This window comes from Aotus nancymaae, unplaced genomic scaffold (assembly GCF_030222135.1).
Source record: "Aotus nancymaae isolate 86718 unplaced genomic scaffold, 86718_ANA_hifiasm-v0.15.2.pri h1tg000038l, whole genome shotgun sequence".
NCBI classification, from domain to species: domain Eukaryota; kingdom Metazoa; phylum Chordata; class Mammalia; order Primates; family Aotidae; genus Aotus; species Aotus nancymaae.
Genome location: NW_026988452.1, coordinates 3,208,670 through 3,226,891, shown reverse-complemented (window position 1 = coordinate 3,226,891; position 18,222 = coordinate 3,208,670). Strand labels below are relative to the sequence as shown.

Below are 18,222 nucleotides of genomic sequence, written 5' to 3'. Positions count from 1 at the left end.
TTTTTGAAATTGCAGTGTTAGACCTGATCTTGCTAGATCTTGTTCGTGTATTAATACAAAGATACATGTTATGTATGTATTTTTTAATTTTAATATAATTGGTTTCCTTTGTAATCCTATGTACTTTATGAACTTAAATAACTTCTCATTATTCTGAGAAGGGTTCAGCAGCTTCAAAGGACTGCCATGGCACATACAAAAAAGTTAAGAATGCCTAAATTTTAGTTTGTCTCTTTGCTTCCAGAAAGCCAACCAATTTGACAATCGAACACCTGCCTGAGTGAGCCAATTCCCAAAGTCTCGGGTTTATTTCCCTGTGCGTGACTTGATGGGAAGATATTACGGCCTCGTACATGACTCCATCAATTAACCTATTTGCTGAACTCACCTTCAGCTTATACCTGGCATCTTTCCTGAATTCTGTGTTGGGCCTTCTGAGGCACACAAAATGAACTGACAAGCTGGTATGTTCTGTTCACACACACCTGGCCCCCAATAGATGCCAAGCACATGATGAAGCTGCGCAGTGATTCTCAAGCCTGATCCCAGACCAGCAAGCAGGATCAGCGTCACCAAGGAGCTTATGAGAATTGCAGATTTTCAGGTCACACCCTAGACTTCCTGAAACGGAAACTCTGGGGTCTATCAGTGTTTTCTCAAGCCCTCCAGAGACGCACGCTGGAGTCTGAGATCCACAGTGCTGGGGAATCGGAGGTGCGCCCAATCCTGGAAAGAAAGGCTCCCATCTCCATCCTTGGTGGAGACTAACACCGCTCCTGCAACTGGGGCTGGAATTTCAATGCAGGTGGTGGTGAGGGGCGGCCAACGAGTCGAAAGCCGGAGCAAGGGGACTTGTTTTGTTCCTGCACCCCGATTTTACTTACATTACCCGGGGCCTCGAGGGTGACTGATACAGATTACCCCTGAGCGCCAGCCCCTCGGCGTCGCGACTGCAAGGCGAGAGAAGGGGTGTGAAGGGAGACGCTTGATTCCTTTGACCGTCCTCCCCTACGAACTCGTGGGGGGCACAGCCCCACACCAGCAAACTCTGGGCAGCCCGGCGGCCGTCGGAACTCTTCCCAGGTTTTCCGCCCGGAGCTAGAGGGCGCACTCCCTGACGGGAATTGAGGTCTCGGAAACCCGCAGGCCTCAGGCTTTCCGGGCTCTGCTGCCTCCGGAAAACTACAAGTCCCAGGATGCCCGGCGCGGGAGGGTCACGTGGGAGGAGCGGAGGGCGCGGCTAAATAGTCTCCATCGGCCATTTTGTGGGAGAAGCCGCAGCGCCGCCTCTTCTCTCGCGTCCTCGCATCCGTCGCCGCCGCCTCTTCCTCCGCCTCCTCCTTCGCCTCTTCCTGCCTCCTCCCGGCTTCCGCCGCCGCCACTCCAGCCGCATCCCAACCCCGGAGCAAACCGTTTCCGTATTTATTTCCGTTTTCTCTCCACTACAGCCTCCTGACACGGTGATCCGGGCGGGCCCCGCAGGAATTTTATCCCCTCACCGGCCTCACACTAGTATCGCATGTCCACTATCCAGAACCTCCAATCTTTCGGTAAGATCCCGGGGCCGCCGCCTTCCTCCCTTGACCCGCGCGCCTCTCTGCCTGCTGCCCGCCTGGACCACCGCCCCCAGGGGCCCCCTTTTTGCCCTCTCTGCACCCCGACTGGGGCTTTGTCTCGGCGCCCAGAAAATGGCGACGGGGCCCCTGGCGACCCCCTCCCCGAGGACAGCGCCGGACTGCGAGCCCTCCTCTCGGAGCCCCGGCCGCGGGCTCTGCCCTCCCCCACGCCAGCCCCGTCCTTGACCCGGCTCCCGCCTCCGCCTCCGCCCCTTGACACTTTGGCGACCTTATTTCGTGGACTCCTAGATCGGCCCTGCTACTTGAAAAGGGGATTCCGGGCCAGGGGGATTGGGGATCGCCGTCCGTTCTCCGGCAGCTCCTGGGGGTACTTGGGGAAGGGTGCGGATGCAGGCCTCTCATCTGTCACTGGGCAGTGGTTCAGTCTTCTCTGCTTGCGTAGCAATTTGTAAAATTACGCCTTTTGATATATGTATTTAATCTACTTTTTTTTTGGCAAGGCACAGTTACGGTTAAATGATTGGGGTGGGCATATTCGAATGTTTATGTTTTCATCAGAACGTAATCTAGATGACGCACGTTTTTATAGCGGCTACAAAATTAAGGTTTTCTAAATCTCCCTTCTCTCATTAGAGGACCATATTCAACGGTAACGTTATCTATCTACAACAGCGTTTTTCTACAATGGACATAGGTGTTCAAATGTTTTTCTCTTTTTCTGAGAGTACCTTGGGGATTTTATTAATACTCCACCCTCATTTTCATTCCTACCCGCAAAAACAGCAAAGGCACTAGAACCTTCATTGATGACTGTCTGGATTGGTAGTATAACATATTTCTGGAAAGTACTTCTTAAAAAATATTTTTCTACTTTGGATTCTTTTTTGTATCCATTTGCAGACCCCTTTGCTGATGCAACTAAGGGTGACGACTTACTCCCGGCAGGGACTGAGGATTACATTCATATAAGAATCCAGCAACGGAACGGCAGAAAGACACTGACTACTGTTCAGGGCATTGCAGATGATTATGACAAAAAGAAACTTGTGAAAGCTTTCAAAAAGGTAAAAGGATTAGGAAAAAAGGATTAGAATAGAGTTACTGAGACGCACCTCTGAACCGGATTATGATTCACACCTTTATATCAGCGGATGAAAATGACTAGACCGAAAAAGTTGTTCTCATTCTTGTAGTCAACACATAAATATTTAGTTATTCTCCCAGGGTGATCTCTCATTTTAAAAGAAGATTCATGTGGCTTTCACATAAATTTAAATGAAAGATTTAGTTCTTGATGCTACACATAAAATCATTTCCTGATGTACAAATTAATTTGGAAGGATCGTGGATTGTAGAAGACAAAATCTGTTTCTCTAAATAAAATCAAGCTTATTGAAATGGTAAATTCTGTTCTTTTGGTGAAATAAAACCTCATAGTAGTTGACTAAATTTTGTTGTATATTTATGCACTTTTGCAGAAATTTGCCTGTAATGGTACTGTGATTGAACATCCCGAATACGGAGAGGTCATTCAGCTTCAAGGTGACCAAAGAAAAAACATTTGCCAGTTTCTCTTGGAGGTGAGTGTTTGGGTGCTTTATGTGTAACCTTGAGATTGCTTTTAAAATTGTATTTAAAGGCAATATGATTTGTTTTCTACTAAGTAAAAATCATACGAATGAAGTAAATTAGGTGAAATAAAGATATGGTACTTAGTGGGAAAGCAAAGACCTTTATCTGGTTTATTTTGTCATTCGAGTATTCTGATCATGTCTGTATATACACACAGGATATTTCTTGGCATGTAAAGTATCAAATATATGTTGCATTGTTGGCTATCAACAGTGCATGTAACAGATAACAGTGTTGCAATAAGCTGTTAATAGTGATTCTTCTAATTACTCTTCCGTGTTTTCTTAATGAATTTATATAATTCTCAGGGTTATTTTGCTAAATTAAATTTTATTTTACAGGTTGGCATTGTCAAGGAGGAACAGCTTAAGGTTCATGGATTCTAAAATGAACCTAAATACGTGGAGAATTTCTTGAATAGTTGTGTTCTTTAAACTCAGTTTGGCTGCCTTGTGAAATGATTCCCTGCAGTAAACGGACTTCTCATTTATTTAATCATTCAAACGTCCATTCACATCTGCATGATTACAGAAAACATGGGGTATGTAGGCTAGTAACACATAAGAAAATTGCAGTAAGATGGTAACAAAACCTCGTATTCGTCTTTACATGTTTCCAATGGAAAATGTTTTGAGTGTTTATTGTTTTAGTTTATTACGTTTCACTTGATTAAATGTTTTTTTTGTTGTTGTATTAAACCATGTATGTTGCAGCTTAACAATAAAAAAAAACTATGAATCCTTATGAGCAATTATGCTCCCAAATCTAAGCAAGTAAAATACACATTTTGTCTTTCTTAATTGGAGTTATTCTGCAAATATTCTTTCTGATTAGCTTCAGCTGTTATACCGAGACCTAGAGGAGAACCTTTGTTATATGTAGCTTGTGTTTTTCATTTACTGATTTAAGAATAGAAGCAGGAGTAGAAATTCGCCAGAGCCACTATTCCTGGCAAAACCAGTAAAAGTTGACAAGGAATTTATCATACTGTAGTATTAAATGTTGTAAAAGAGTGTGAAGTTTAACAGTATTAGCACGGAGTTCTTTTCTGTGTTCGTATCAGTTGTTACTGAGTTGCCAACATAAGTCTATCCCTAAGTACTAGATACTGTAATAGTCTTGTGACATAAAGTATATTTAGTCACAGGCACTTCCCTGCAAGGGTAGGTTGATGGCATCTGTCTTACAGATGGAAAACATGGGGCCTCAGGTTAATTTCCCAAGAGTGCTAGAAAGTGGCAGGGTGTCAGCCCAGAGATTCCAGCCAGGAAATTTATTTCACTACATCATGGTTTTGGTATGTGTTTTACCAAAGGGACCCAGAGCCACAGATGACAATGACCAGTGGGGTGGTAGTGGTGTAAGAAATAATTGGGCCAGGAACGGTGGCTCACGCCTGTAATCCCAACACTTTGGGAGGCAAAGGTGAGCGGATCACTTGAGGGTGGGAGTTTGAGACCAACCAGGCCAACATGGTGAAACCCCATGTTTACTAAAAATGCAAAAAATTAGCCAGTGTGCACCATAGTCTCAGCTGCTCAAGGCTGAGGCCCCAGAATCGCTTGAAACAGGGAGGTGGAGGTTCAGTGAGCCAAGGTGGCACCACTGCACTCCAGCCTGGGCAATAGAGCAAGACTCTGTCTCTTAAAAAAAATAAATATAATTTGCAGTTCTTGGAGATTTCTGCAGCTCATCCTCTTGAGTTCCAGGTTCCTTTCTATTAAGTAGTAGTAATTTACTTGGTTGTAGAGGCTATGCCACTAAAACTATTTAGCCAATGCAAAGAAATGCATCTATAAGGGCAGACTTTTTAGCTTACTGCAGTTGGATAAGGATGGTACAGGAAAAAAAGTCTTGTTTTGGGCCAGTGAGCCCTAATGAGCCCTTGCCTGTATTTCGATGATAGTGTTTTTGGGAAAACAAAATCAGCCCCCACAAAGTTTTCCTCTTAAAGACATTAATAATGGGTTTATTATTTTCTCACCCCATCCTGCCTCCAATACAGTAAGACAGACCAGAGGTAAGAGGTATATACCAGAATATAGTCCCAAATTTGATAAGCTCATTTCTGGAAAACATCAGTATAGTTCGATGAAGAAGGTCAAGAGGTTTGGGAGAATTTTCCAAGTTTTTAAGAACCTCCTGCTTTTTCATCTGTAATACTGTAAAACAGCACCCTATTGAGGGGTGCTATGGAAATAGTAAAGCAGAAACATACTAGCAGCCACATTCAAGTGCTGCCTAAATACATCTGCTGAGAGCTGAGCTAGTGCCAAGAAACAAATTTATCTTGGGAAAGAAAGCACCCCTCATGTGCTGGGACCCATAGACAAGCTCTGTAGTAATCACTTCCTGTGTCAGTCCAAAGTGGGTGGGATTAAAAGGCTTGAGGAAAACTTGCCTCTGAATTTTGTGGAGAGCACCCTTCCTAACTCTCTTCCCTTCAGCCCGTGAGCTCCAGACACCTGAGTGGACGTTGAACTTGGAGGGCAGTCCCAATCTTCAGAGCAAGAAAGAGACTAGAAGGCATTGTGTAACTGGAGGGCAGATGACATTTCTTACAGATGCAGCGAACTGGCGATAGCCAAACTGCCTTCCATGCTGGAAGGTCTTGATCTGCAGTTTCTTGAGGGGTTTATACTTGAGGCTGCACAGTGCATGATACCAAGTAGAGGACAAATAGATTTATCACTGGACTTTTAAACTTGGCAAAGCCATTAGGAAGTTAAAACCTCTGGTTGAATCACAGCCTGGAGTAAAGTGCTGCTGGCAGGAATGTCCTCTGCCCTTCAGTGCTGGTTCTCCTGAGGCAGAGGAAGCCCCGTGGAAGCAGTGTGATCAACCTGCTTAGGAACCCAGGTAACTCAGGAAGTGTTTTCTTAACCATTCGAGAAAGGGGGTGGCTCTGATAACATGGAAGGGACAGTTCTAGTTCCAGTCGTGATGGCAGTTAACCAAAAGAACCTGAGGAATGTGGAGTGGTAATGGAGGCTTGTGTGCCACATAGGTGCCACCAGCCTGGCTCCACCTAAACCTGAGGAATGTGGAGTGGTAATGGAGGCTTGCGTGTGCCACATAGGTGCCACCACCTGGCTCCACCTAAAGGAATGGGTAATAGCTTGGGAAAAGGCAACTTCATTCGACCACCCACACACCAGTTGCACTGGGTTTCTCAGGACTCCCTTTACCAAACCAAAGGTCCATTTGGGAGAGAAACAGGCATGATCCTGCTGTAACTAAAGCCAAGGGAGTCCTCAATTGTGGACTGTGATCACTTGACAGGCAAGAGGTAGCCAGGTGACATAGTGCTTATCTGGGACCAAAGGGCCAAGTGAATCAGCTAGAATTCAGCAGGAGCAAAATTATGTAAGGAGACTCAGCATGGAAGACTCTGCATGTAGTCATGTCGGCACTTAACTCCTTTTTATCTAGATAATGGAAGCATGGGGGGGAAATCCTAAATCAGAGGAATGGCTGTATTCCTCCCTCCTGGAAAACCATTCAGAGTGGAATTAATAGTGATGAGAGGAGAGAATTGTGTTAGATGCCTTTAAGGATTCTCTGAGCTACACAGGAGAACTTAAAATGGTAATTTAAACAGCGTTGGCTTGTGACGATGCCATCATGGGTCAGGTGGCTTATCTGGTAAGTCGTCCATGTGATTCTGAACCTAACACGAGCAGCTGTAGATCTACCGTGGTCTATAGACAGCTCTGCACCCCGTGAACTGCAGGTCCTGATGCTGCATGATGCTGGGTCTAGATGCCCTCATCTCAAACTAGTGAACGGCCTGCAGACAATTTTCATGCAGAAAGCAATGACATGTAGATGGGTGCCATTTATTCACGGCACAAAAGAAGTCTAAAGCCCCCACAGGGAATCTAAGTGATCTCAGCCCTCATGCTGGCCTTCAACTGCAGCTCCCTGTTCTAGCCTAGAGGGTTTTGAAGGGCCTCGGGTCTATAGAATGGTCCGTAAGGAGGCTAGCTTTAACCCCCGAGTTTGTCTCCACGTGTTCTTTACCCATTTTTACCAGAACCCCAGACCCCACCTCCTGAGTCCACTGGGCAAGGAACAACTTACTCTGGAGAGAAGAGAGAGAACTTTTTTTAAATGTTTTAATTTTTATTTTTTATTTATTTATTTTTGAGGCGGAGTTTTGCTCTTGTTGCCCAGGCTGGAGTGCAATGGTGCTGTCTCGGCTCACCACAATCTCTGGCCCCGGGTTCAAGCGATTTTCCTGCCTCAGCCTCCCAAGTAGCTGGGATTACAGGCATGTGCCACCACACCCGGCTAATTTTGTATTTTTAGTAGAGACAGGGTTTCTTCATGTTGGTCAGACTGGTCTTGAACTCACGACCTCAGGTGATCTATCTGCCTCAGCCTCCCAAAGTGCGGGGATTACAGGCGTGAGCCACCATGCCTGGCATTTTTATTTTTAAATTTATTTTTCCCTTTTATTTTCAATTGACATGTAATATACATGTTTGTGGGATACAGAGTGATACTGCAATACATGTACACAATATATAATGATCAAATCAGGGTAAATTAGCATATCCGTCACTTCAAACATTTGTCATTTCCTTGTATTGTGAATATTTTAAACCCTCTTTTCTAGGTTATCCATATCACTCATGACAAATTCTGTGGGGAACACATCACCAGACAAGGACTTGGTGGAAGGCATAATTCCTTAAAGTAAGAAAAGGCAAACCTGGGTGCGGTGGTTCGCGCCTGTGATCCCAGCACTTTGGGAGGCTGAGGCAGGCGGATCACCTGAGGTCAGGAGTTCCAGACCAGCCTGGCCAACATGGTGAAACGCCATCTCTATTAAAAATACAAAAATTAGCCAGGCACGGTGGTACACTCAGGAGGCTGAGGCAAAGCAAATCGGTTAAACGAGGGAGGCGGAGGTTGTAGTGAGCCGAGATCACACCACATTACCCAGCCTGGGTGACAGAGCTAGACTCTATCTTAAAATTGAAATTTAAAGAAAAAAAAAAAGGGCCACCCCCACCCACTGTGAGTCACAAACTCCATCTTAGTGCATCACTGCCATTGACTTGTTAAAAACGAAGAAAACCTTAGCCCAATACTAGCATCAGGAAGAATAGTAAATGAGCAGCCAGACACACTGAGTGGGGACCAGTAACAGCCCACTTGGTAGAAGAAATGTGTTGGAATGAAATATGGGGTACCGGTAAATGACGCTATTTCAGAAGAAATTGAAGGGGCCGATTCCTGCAAGTATGCAGTCCTTTATCACCCCCTTGTGGCCACTTAAACAACTGGCAGGCTCCTGGCAGTTTACATAAATGATGGATTAAGTTGATACAGTCATCATTAAAGCACCAGCTGACAGGTTTGATTTTGTCATCACTGAAATGTGACTCAGAAATTAATCTAGCCAATAATTTATTATTATAATTCATAAAAATCAATTGCAATTTTTCTTGACCTGGGAGAAGCAATAATGTTTTCATGGTCTTGCCCCGGGGATATGTAAAGCCCCTCAGCTACTATCTACCACGGTGTTGTTAGGAGGAGTTTAATTTAAATGTAAACAGAGACTTGTGTTTATAGCCTCCAGGGAATGAATGATTAAGCTAGAAAACAACACTCCTAAATTGTTGCTTGTTGAGAAACACAATCTGGAATTTGGACACACACGCATACCCTAAGTATTCAGTGCGCTCAATCTAAACCTCTGCCTTAGGCCAGTACACAGGTTAATGTGCCTTTCACTTACAAAGTCGCCTAAAGACTTTTGTCTGGGAAAAGTAGTGACGGAATTCCTAAAAACCCCTTAATGCCACAATATATGATGCCATTCCAATAGACCTGAAGAACCCAGAACAGTACTCATTTGGAAAACTAATCATTAGTAACAGACTCACTTGCAGAGCCTCTGGCATATCTCACCTGCACAGGTAGGGGAGGGCTAATTAGAGCTCAGTAGTAACCTGGAAATGGTGCTCTAGGGATTTGATCCTACAGAAATCGACAGCAGCATCACCAGATGGGACCCTGGTTAGATCCCCACAAGAGATGTTAAGAGGTATTACTTTGGAAAATGTACTGTCTCTTTAACAACAGATCCTTTGGGCCTTTTTACATTTTATATCAAGCATTACCCCTCATTTTCTCACTTCTCTTGTATTAATAATAAAAACAGCTAATTCCTTTTCAACACTTACATTGTAGGTCCTGCTCTGAGAATTCTACAAGCATCAGCTCATATAATTCTCTTCACAGACATCATGACCCAGCATAGATTCCCTGGCTTGCCATCACAATCACACTCCTTACAAATATCATCTCCCCTTGATCCTTGGTCCTTTTTTCTTTTATTCATTTGACAAAACCTCAATTCAGTCCTTGTTCAACCTAACCACCTGACTGCTCCACAATAGCCCATAACACCTGGAGATAGCTGGGAGGCAGTGGGGGGCGATGGCTTTTCTTTCTTCCTTTCCCTTTACCAGCCCCTCCTTCATCCTCCACTGAGCAAGGTGAAGGCTTTATCTCATCCATCACTGAGATACTTGACCGTCTTCATTTTTCCACCTCCAAATCTACCCTTTGGAGGCAATGTTGCATACTCTCTCTCTGTCTTCTTTCCTGTGCAATGCATGAAGTATACTTGCCCCACCTCATCAAAACAAACCCCTCCATTTGTGTCCTGGGTACCATCTTCGCTTCTCCATAAATTACCATTGTAATTACCTCCTTTCTTCTGAATCATCAATTTCTTCCTCTCTATGGGATCGTTTTCATCAGATGGAAACATTCTCCAATACTGCCCATCTTTCAAATAAAAGAAGAAAACCATTGATCTCACTTTCCCTTCAGCAAAGAAAGAGCCTGCCTGACATCCCTTTGGATGTGTAAGAGGCATCTTAAAATTAACATGGCTGAAGTAGAAATATTACTCCATCCTCCACCCCCAAACTCTTTCCCCAGTCTGCCTCGTCTAAATAAATGGCACTGCCATCCGTAGAATAGCTTAAACTTAAAACTTTATCTTTCAGTCTTCCCTTGCTTTACTGCCCCTACCCTGATCTGATGGGGTCTTATTGTTTCTACTTGCAAAATGTATTCTATGCACCCTTTCCCCTACCCCCAACTTCTGACCAGTGCCCCTGACACGCACTGTTGTTTTGCACCTGGATTATAGCTCTCCAACTGCTCTCGCATCCATGCACAACACAGAAGCCTGGGGACTGTAAAATTCAAGTGAGCTTACGTCAGTTCTCTGCATGAAATCTGAAGGCTTCTCAGACTCCGAACATATTACAGTGGCTTACAGGATGCCACGTCGCCTGTTCCCTGCCTACCCCTTGTTCTTGCCATCTGCTCTCTGACTCTGCGCTACACTACCAGACCCACTGGTCTTCAACCTTAAAGCACTTACACTCCATGTTCAGTTGGTCAGGGACGCTCTGCCCTGCTCTCCCTCTCCCTCTCCCTCTCGTCCCTCAATTTCAGTTCAAACCTCATCTGAAGGCGGCCATCTCTGACCACCCAGTCTAAATAAGCCCGTCACCACCCATCCCTGACACAGCAGCCTGTATTTTGTTTTCTTTGTAATTCTCATCTTTATTTGAAAGCGTCTTGCCCATTGTTTTGCCAGTGTACCTTGCACCTCCCTACCACTAACATGTGAGGTATACAAGGGATGCTCGTACGAGACGCTGTTGGCACCTCACCCGTATCCCTCGGTGCCCACCCTTCCCACACGTGCACTGGGTGCTCCAACTGCAAGCATCTCTGTCCCACTGCAAGCATTGCTTGAGGGCATTCCCTGGCCACAGGAGCATGCAAGGGATGGAAATACCAGGGAGTTAACACCTGCTCCCTGCACCCCTTACACCAGCAACCTTCAACCAATGGCAGGTGGAAACTGCTCTGTAAGTATCCCAGCTCCCTTACCCTCAGGTAAGAAAAGCATGGAAGCATGTTTTACACTGACTCCCAGGACTTCCCAGCAAGATTGGACCTCAGTTGCCGATAATGGTAATCCGTCAATAAAGTACCATTTATTGGCTCCCTTCCCTTCTCTGTCCCATTTTCCCATACCTCCACCCATGCTTTCTGAGATTACCTCCCAAATAAACTACCAGCACTTACATCCTTATCATAGCCTTCTGGGGCAATCACAGCTCAACTCAAGATGTCTTTGTATCTCCCACCCCAGTGTTTAGCACGGGGTCTGGAATACAGCAGGTGCTCAGTATTTGTTGAACAAGTGACTGAATCTCCCTCCCTGTGATCACCACTCACTCTGTGGGAAATTCCAGTCTTATCCATTACACAGAACATATCTGTGGATCATTTTCCATTTTGAAGACATTTGGAGCCTGCGCATCTCTGAAATGGGAAGGGGCAAGATTTTCGTAATAGAATTGCTTGAACACAGTTGTTTCTGTTAAGCCATCTCCTCACTGTTTTTTCATGCTTCTCCCCTGGAATGGGGGAAGGAGAAGGGAGTTCAGTTCCAGGAGAAAGGAAGTGAGCAGAAGGAATGCCTAGCAGGGACGGATTCTACGAGGGCCTTAGAAAGCCTTGGGTTCCAGGCCCCTTTGCCCTTTGCTGACCTTTCCCTAGTGGCCTAGCTTGCCCAGACGCTGGGTGAGACTTACTCATCTTCTTATCACAGTCATTCTACATATGCAAGAAGTATCCATGGGGAAAAGGATGGATTATTTAGTTGAAGGTGTTAGGAAATTTGGCTAAATGAAGGAAAAGTTGCGTCCCTACTCCATACCACAAACACTGGTGGGTTACAGATGGATTAAAGACCTGACTGTGAAAGACAAAACTAAAAAGGTGATCAAAGAAACCCAGAAATACGTTGTGACTGGGACAAAAAATAAGGGTTTTTTACTTGGTAAAATAAGCTGGGTGCACTGGCTCACACCTGTAATCCCAGTGCTTCAGAAGGCAGAGGTAGGAAGATGACTTAAGGCCAGGAGTTCAAGGCCAGCCTGTGCAACAAAGAAAGACCCCGTCTCTACAAAAAACTTTTAAATATTAGCCAAGCATAGTGGCACAGACCTATAGTCCCAGGTATTGGGAAGCTGAGGCAGGAGGCTCACTCGAGCCCAGGAGTTGGAAACTGCAGTAAGCTATTATCATGCCACTGCACTCCAGCCTGGGTGATAGAGTGAGACCCTGTCTAAAAAAATTAATTATGGTAAAACATACATAATGTAAAATTTATCATCTTGACTTTTTTATTGCACATCGCTCCTTTATTATACTAAACTGGAAAAAAAACGTAGTCCAGTTATTCTGAAAAAGAGTTCTGCGACCATGTGACAGGGCAAAGCCACTAGAACATGAGTAAGAAATCAGGCACAGTGACAGACACATGTCAAGAGGCATTTCACTGCCACAAGGCAAGGCAGGGGAGGGATCCTAAACTAGTGAGTGCACGTCCACCTTTAGAAGCCAAAAGGCACAGCCCATGCTGCTGTGAGGAATGGCTTACCTTCTGATGACCATATGTGGGGCTAGCTGTTTCAACTGCCACTAGAAACCCCGAAGTGCTGTGTGTGTGTGTGTGTGTGTGTGTGTGTATATATTGCGTATATATACAGTGTATATATTCATGTATATATAAACTAATATGTACACACTATATTATATACTATATACACTATAGCATATACTGTATACACTATATTAGTGTATAAATATGCACATACACACATATATACACACATACACATATATAGACAAAATTTATGTGCTGAATTATGTGTTAAGTTTATGTGTTGCATTTACTTTTATATATATAAAACATTTTAATATATAAATATATACATATATTTATTGGCTCCCTTTTATTTTTATAAATATATAATATATATTAAATACACAATATATATAAAATACATTTATTATATAATATATATAATATATAATATTCCCTTTTATTGTATATTATATAATATATAATATTCCCTTTTATTGTATATTATATATTATATATATTCCCTTTTATTATATAAAATATATTATATAATATTCCTTTTTATTAGATAAAATATAATATATTAAAAGGGAATAATATATTAACTAATAAAATATATTAAAAAGGGAATAATATATTCCCTCCCTTTCATTTATATAAATATTAATATTAAATATATTTAATATTAATATTTATATATATTTAATATAGAAATTATATATTATACATATAAAATATATATTTTACATAATATAGGTATTATATATATTTATATATACATAATTTGTAAATGCAATACATAAACTTAATTGAGGATTAATCAGCTTCTAAAACCAGTTCCTCTGGCATCAGGGAGGAAACAGTTGATTATTTTTACACTACTATGTAGGTTACATTCATCTTCCACTGAAATGACTAACCCCCCTCCCAAGTCAGTGACGTAACCACAGAAGGGCACGGGTCTGGCTCCTGGGGGCAAATAGGTGCTCTTGCTTCTCCTCATTGGTCATGCCTTAGCATGGTTCCTCCCTATTCCCTTCTCAAGCTGGTCCCTAGTAAACATAGCACTGGCAAAAATCAGAGTTACTACCTCTGAACTGTCTTGGCTAAGAGGAGCCTTCCCTCCGTGTGGACTGAGAACCCGTGCCCCGGAGGTGCTGTTCTAACTCAACTGTATGAAGGGAGTGGGTGTGGGAGACACGATGGCTAAAGGAAAACGGGAGCCACTGGTCCCCACCTGCAGCTGCAGCTTAAGATGACTATGGCTGGGTGTGGTGGGCGGCTCACGCCTGTAATCCCAGCGCTGTGGGCGGCTCACGCCTGTAATCCCAGCGCTGTGGGCGGCTCACGCCTGTAATCCCAGCACTGTGGGTGGCTGAGGTGGGTGGATCACCTGAGGTCAGGAGTTTGAGACCAGCCTGACCCACATGGAGAAACCCCGTCTCTACCAAAAATACAAAAATTAGCCAGGCATGGTGGCACGTGCCTATTATCTCAGCTACTCAGGAAACTGAAGAGGGAAGATCACTTGAACCTGGGAGGAGGAGGTTGCAGTTAGCTGAGGTTCTGATACTGCACTGGCTGACAGAGTGAGACCCAGTCTCAAAAAATAAGACTATGAAGTGGTCAGTGTGACATATGCAGAGGTGCGGAGGCAGGGTGGGAGGAGAGGGCATTCCTCGGGACAGTAATCTGCCTCTGGCCTGTACTTCTGGGCCTTGCTCCCAGCAGCCACAGCGTCCACAGCTGTATCAGTCTCTTTAACCCCTCCCCTCCCCCGGGAACTACATGGGCTTGGTGGGCTTCAAGTTCTTGTCCAATCTATAGACAATGGGAATACCAGTCCGCGGGTCCAGCTCCATAACAGCGTCCTCGGAGAGACCCTCCAGGTGCTCGACGATGCCCCGAAGGCTACTGCCATCAGCTGCCGTCGTGCCCATTTCCCTCCTCCATCTAGGAAACTATTTCTTCTTTCCAAAACGGCAGAGCTATGGCAGTCGTGTCCTTCAGACTTTCACAGGAGGGCAGCTGAGCTTTAGTGAAATCTGCATCCTTGCGATTCTCACTGGTGTTGCCTTAGAAGACACGGTTGGGCTCCACCAGAGGTGATGAGACATCATAGGAGCACCTCCAAATCTTTACCGAGGCCTCCCCGGGGTTGGCAGCCGCTTCTGCTTTATCAAGCCCAGTTAGAACCCCATGGTGGCACTCATTCCAAGTCCTCGTTACAGGCAGCCACATCTGCTCAATGGCATCCAGCACCATGCAGAGGGTCCAGATGGCTTTTTCTTCCACTGCCCAAGCCGAGCCGCCGCTCCTCACAGAAAAGCGTCAGGCTGATCATGGTCCCACAGACCTGGATCCAGGCCATTGCCACAGGGTCTTTTTAAACTGCTTTATTCAGATGTAATTCACATAGCATAAAATTCACCTATTTCAAGTGTACCGCTCAGTGCGGTTTTAGTATATTCCCAAAGTTGTACAACATCACTACCATCAGTTGTGGAATATTTTCATCACTCCCCAAAAAAACCTTGTACCCATTAGCAGTCATTCCCATTCACGCGTTTTCTTCTAGGAATGTATGGTTTAGCGCTTACGTTTAAGTCATTGGTTCAGTCTCAATTAACTTCTGTGTATTGGTATAAGGTGGGAATCCAAATTCATTCTTGTATGTGTAGATAACCAGTTATTCCAGCACCATTTGTTAAAAAGACTAGTCTTTCACTCGTTGAATCATCCTAGCACCTTTATTGAAAATCAACTGGCCATGGATGAAAGTTTATTTCTGGACTCACAATTCTATTCCATTGATCTGTTTATGTGTCTTTATGCCAAAACCACACTGTCTTAATCACTGCAGCTTTGTAGTGAGTTTGAAATTGGGACTGTGAGTCCTCTAATTCTGTTCTTTCTAAGGTTGTTTTGGTTTGTCTATGTCTCTTCCAGTTCAGCTAGTTACAAAGTATTATTTTTCCTCTCATGTGAGGCTGTGTCCTGTACATAGGTCTCTCTCAGGACCCTTATCGGGAGGTCTTGAATCGGGGGTGACTGAATGCCCTAGCCATCTTCCCAGCTCATGGTATCCCAATTTCATCTTTATACCAACACTATAAACTACCTAGCCCAACCTTGTCACTTAACCTGGCTCCTAAAATCCCAGCCTGAGCCAGAGTCCTGCTCCCCAAATGCCTGAGGGCAGAGGAGCTCCGAGATAAAAGCCAAGTCAGCTGTGTGTGTGTCTGCAGAGTCTCACGATGATTGGGTTTTTCTCTGCTAGGAAAAGAGAGAAAGAATTTTAAAGTATACAAACATAATCAACATGTATTTTGAAAATGTTTTCTTTTGCTTGTTTTTCTTGTGAGGGGTTTCTATTAAATCTGAATTATTATAAGAATCCTAGAAGAAAGCCTAGAAAATACCACTCTGGACATAGGCCTTAGGAAACAATTTTTGACAAAGTCCTCACAAGCAATTGCAACAAAAATAAAAATGGACAAACGAGAGGTAATTAAAGAGCTTCTGCACAGCAGAGGAAACTTTCAGCAGAGCAAACAGACAACCTACAGAATGGGATATTTGCAAACTACGCATCCAACAAAAGGTCTAATGTCCAGAATCCATAAGAAACTTAATTCAACACACACACACACCATTAAAAAATGGGCAAAAGCCATGAGAAGGCACGTTTCTAAAGAAGACACACAAGCAGTCAACAAACATGACAAAATGCTCATCATCACTAATCGCAAGAGAAATGCAAATCAAAACCACAGTGAGATACCATCTCACAGCAGTCACAGTGGCCACTATTAAAAAGTCAGAAAACAACAGATGTTGGTGAGGCTGTGGAGAAAAGGGAACACTTATACTGCTGGTGGGAATGTAAATTAGTTCAGCCACTGTGGAAAGCAGTTTGGAGATTCCTCAAAGAACTTAAAACAGAACTACCATTTGACTCAGCAATCCCATTACTGTGTATTCATCCAAAAGCAAACAAATCATTCATTCTTTTTTTTTTTTGAGATGGAATTTCACTCTCGTTGCCCAGGCTGGAGTGCAATGGTGCCATCTCGGCTCACCACAACCTCTGCCTCCCGGGTTCAAGTGATTCTCCTGCCTTAGCCTCCCAAGTAGCTGGGATTACAGGCATGTGCCACCATACCCAGCTAATTTTGTATTTTTAGTAGAGACAGGGTTTTTCTCCATGTTGGTCAGGCTGATCTCGAACTCCCAACCTCAGGTGATCCGCCCACCTCAGCCTCCCAAATGGCTGGGATTACAGGTGTGAGCCACTGCACCCAGCCTAGCAAACAAATCATTCTACCAAAAAGACACCTGCACTCACATGTTCATTGCAGCACTATTCACAATAGCAAAGTCATGGAATCAACCTAGGTGCCCATCAACAGTGGATTGGACAAAGAAAATGTGGCATATATACACCGTGGAATATTATGCAGTCATATAAAAGAATGAAATCATGTCCTTTGCAACAGCATGTATGCAGCTGGAGGCCATTATCCTAAGAAAATTAAAACAGGAACAGAAAACCAAATACCACATGTTCTCACGTGGAAGTGGGAGCTGAGCATCAGGTACTCATGGCACAATGATGGCAACAATGGACGCCGGGGACTACTAGAGTAGGGAGGAAGGGAGGAGGGCAAGGGTCAGAAACCTCACCGTTGGGTACTGTGCTCGCCACCTGAGTGACAGAGTTATTTCTACCCCAAACTTCAGCACCACACGATATGCCCAGCTCACAAACCTGCACTTGTACCCGCTGAATCCCAAATAAAAGCTGGAAAGGAAAAAGCAAAATGAAGTTCTGTAATGATACGTTAACACAAATATTTCTGTAAATATTAATAGCAAGTATTTTAGGCTCACAGGTTGTTTGGTCTCTTCTGCAGTGACAACTCTGCCATTGAAGTAAGAAGCTGCCATAGAGTACATGAATGAATGAGTGTGGCTGTGTTCCCATAAAACTTTATTTAAGGATGCTGAAATTACAATTTGACATAATTTTCAGATGTCACAAAATACTATTCATCTTTTGATTTTTTTCACCAACCATTTAAAAGCGGAGGGACAATTTCTTTCTTGACTATCGTGAACTACACTTTTGGGAACATATGAAAACAATACGTATACAGATTTAGTCTGCGGACCCTGGATTTACTGTGACACAGGAGTCACGGCACTTGAAGGAACCACACATTGCACCAAGAACCTTTGATTAAGCAGCTCATTCCCATTAAAATAGCATTTGCAGCACCACAGTTGGCCTCAGGTTTTATCCTGAAGCCCCTAAAAGTAGGTTAGCCCAGTACCAGAGAGACATTTCCAAAGCAGGCCAGGGAGAGACCTGAGTTAGAGGCTGCTTGACCTCCAGGTACTTGGATATTTTCCCCGGTGATCAGGGCCATGTTAGAGTCTGCATCCAAGGGCCAAAATTGCCTCCATGCATTCCAGAGTTGCAAAGCACATCCCTGTTCAATTTAGAGAGGGAGAGAAAAAAATAAAACA

The 18,222-nt window shown here is 44.0% G+C and overlaps 1 protein-coding gene across 1 annotated transcript; it reads left to right on the top strand.

Moving 5' to 3' along the window:
- The first annotated feature begins 1,255 nt into the window (after positions 1 to 1,255).
- EIF1B (eukaryotic translation initiation factor 1B) lies at positions 1,256 to 3,992 on the top strand. The gene is made up of 4 exons (XM_012460150.2): positions 1,256 to 1,550; positions 2,478 to 2,641; positions 3,056 to 3,157; positions 3,551 to 3,992. Exons 1-4 carry the CDS (start codon positions 1,520 to 1,522, stop codon positions 3,593 to 3,595), a joined length of 342 nt encoding a protein of 113 aa, XP_012315573.1. The 5' UTR covers positions 1,256 to 1,519; the 3' UTR covers positions 3,596 to 3,992.
- Positions 3,993 to 18,222: the final 14,230 nt, after the last annotated feature.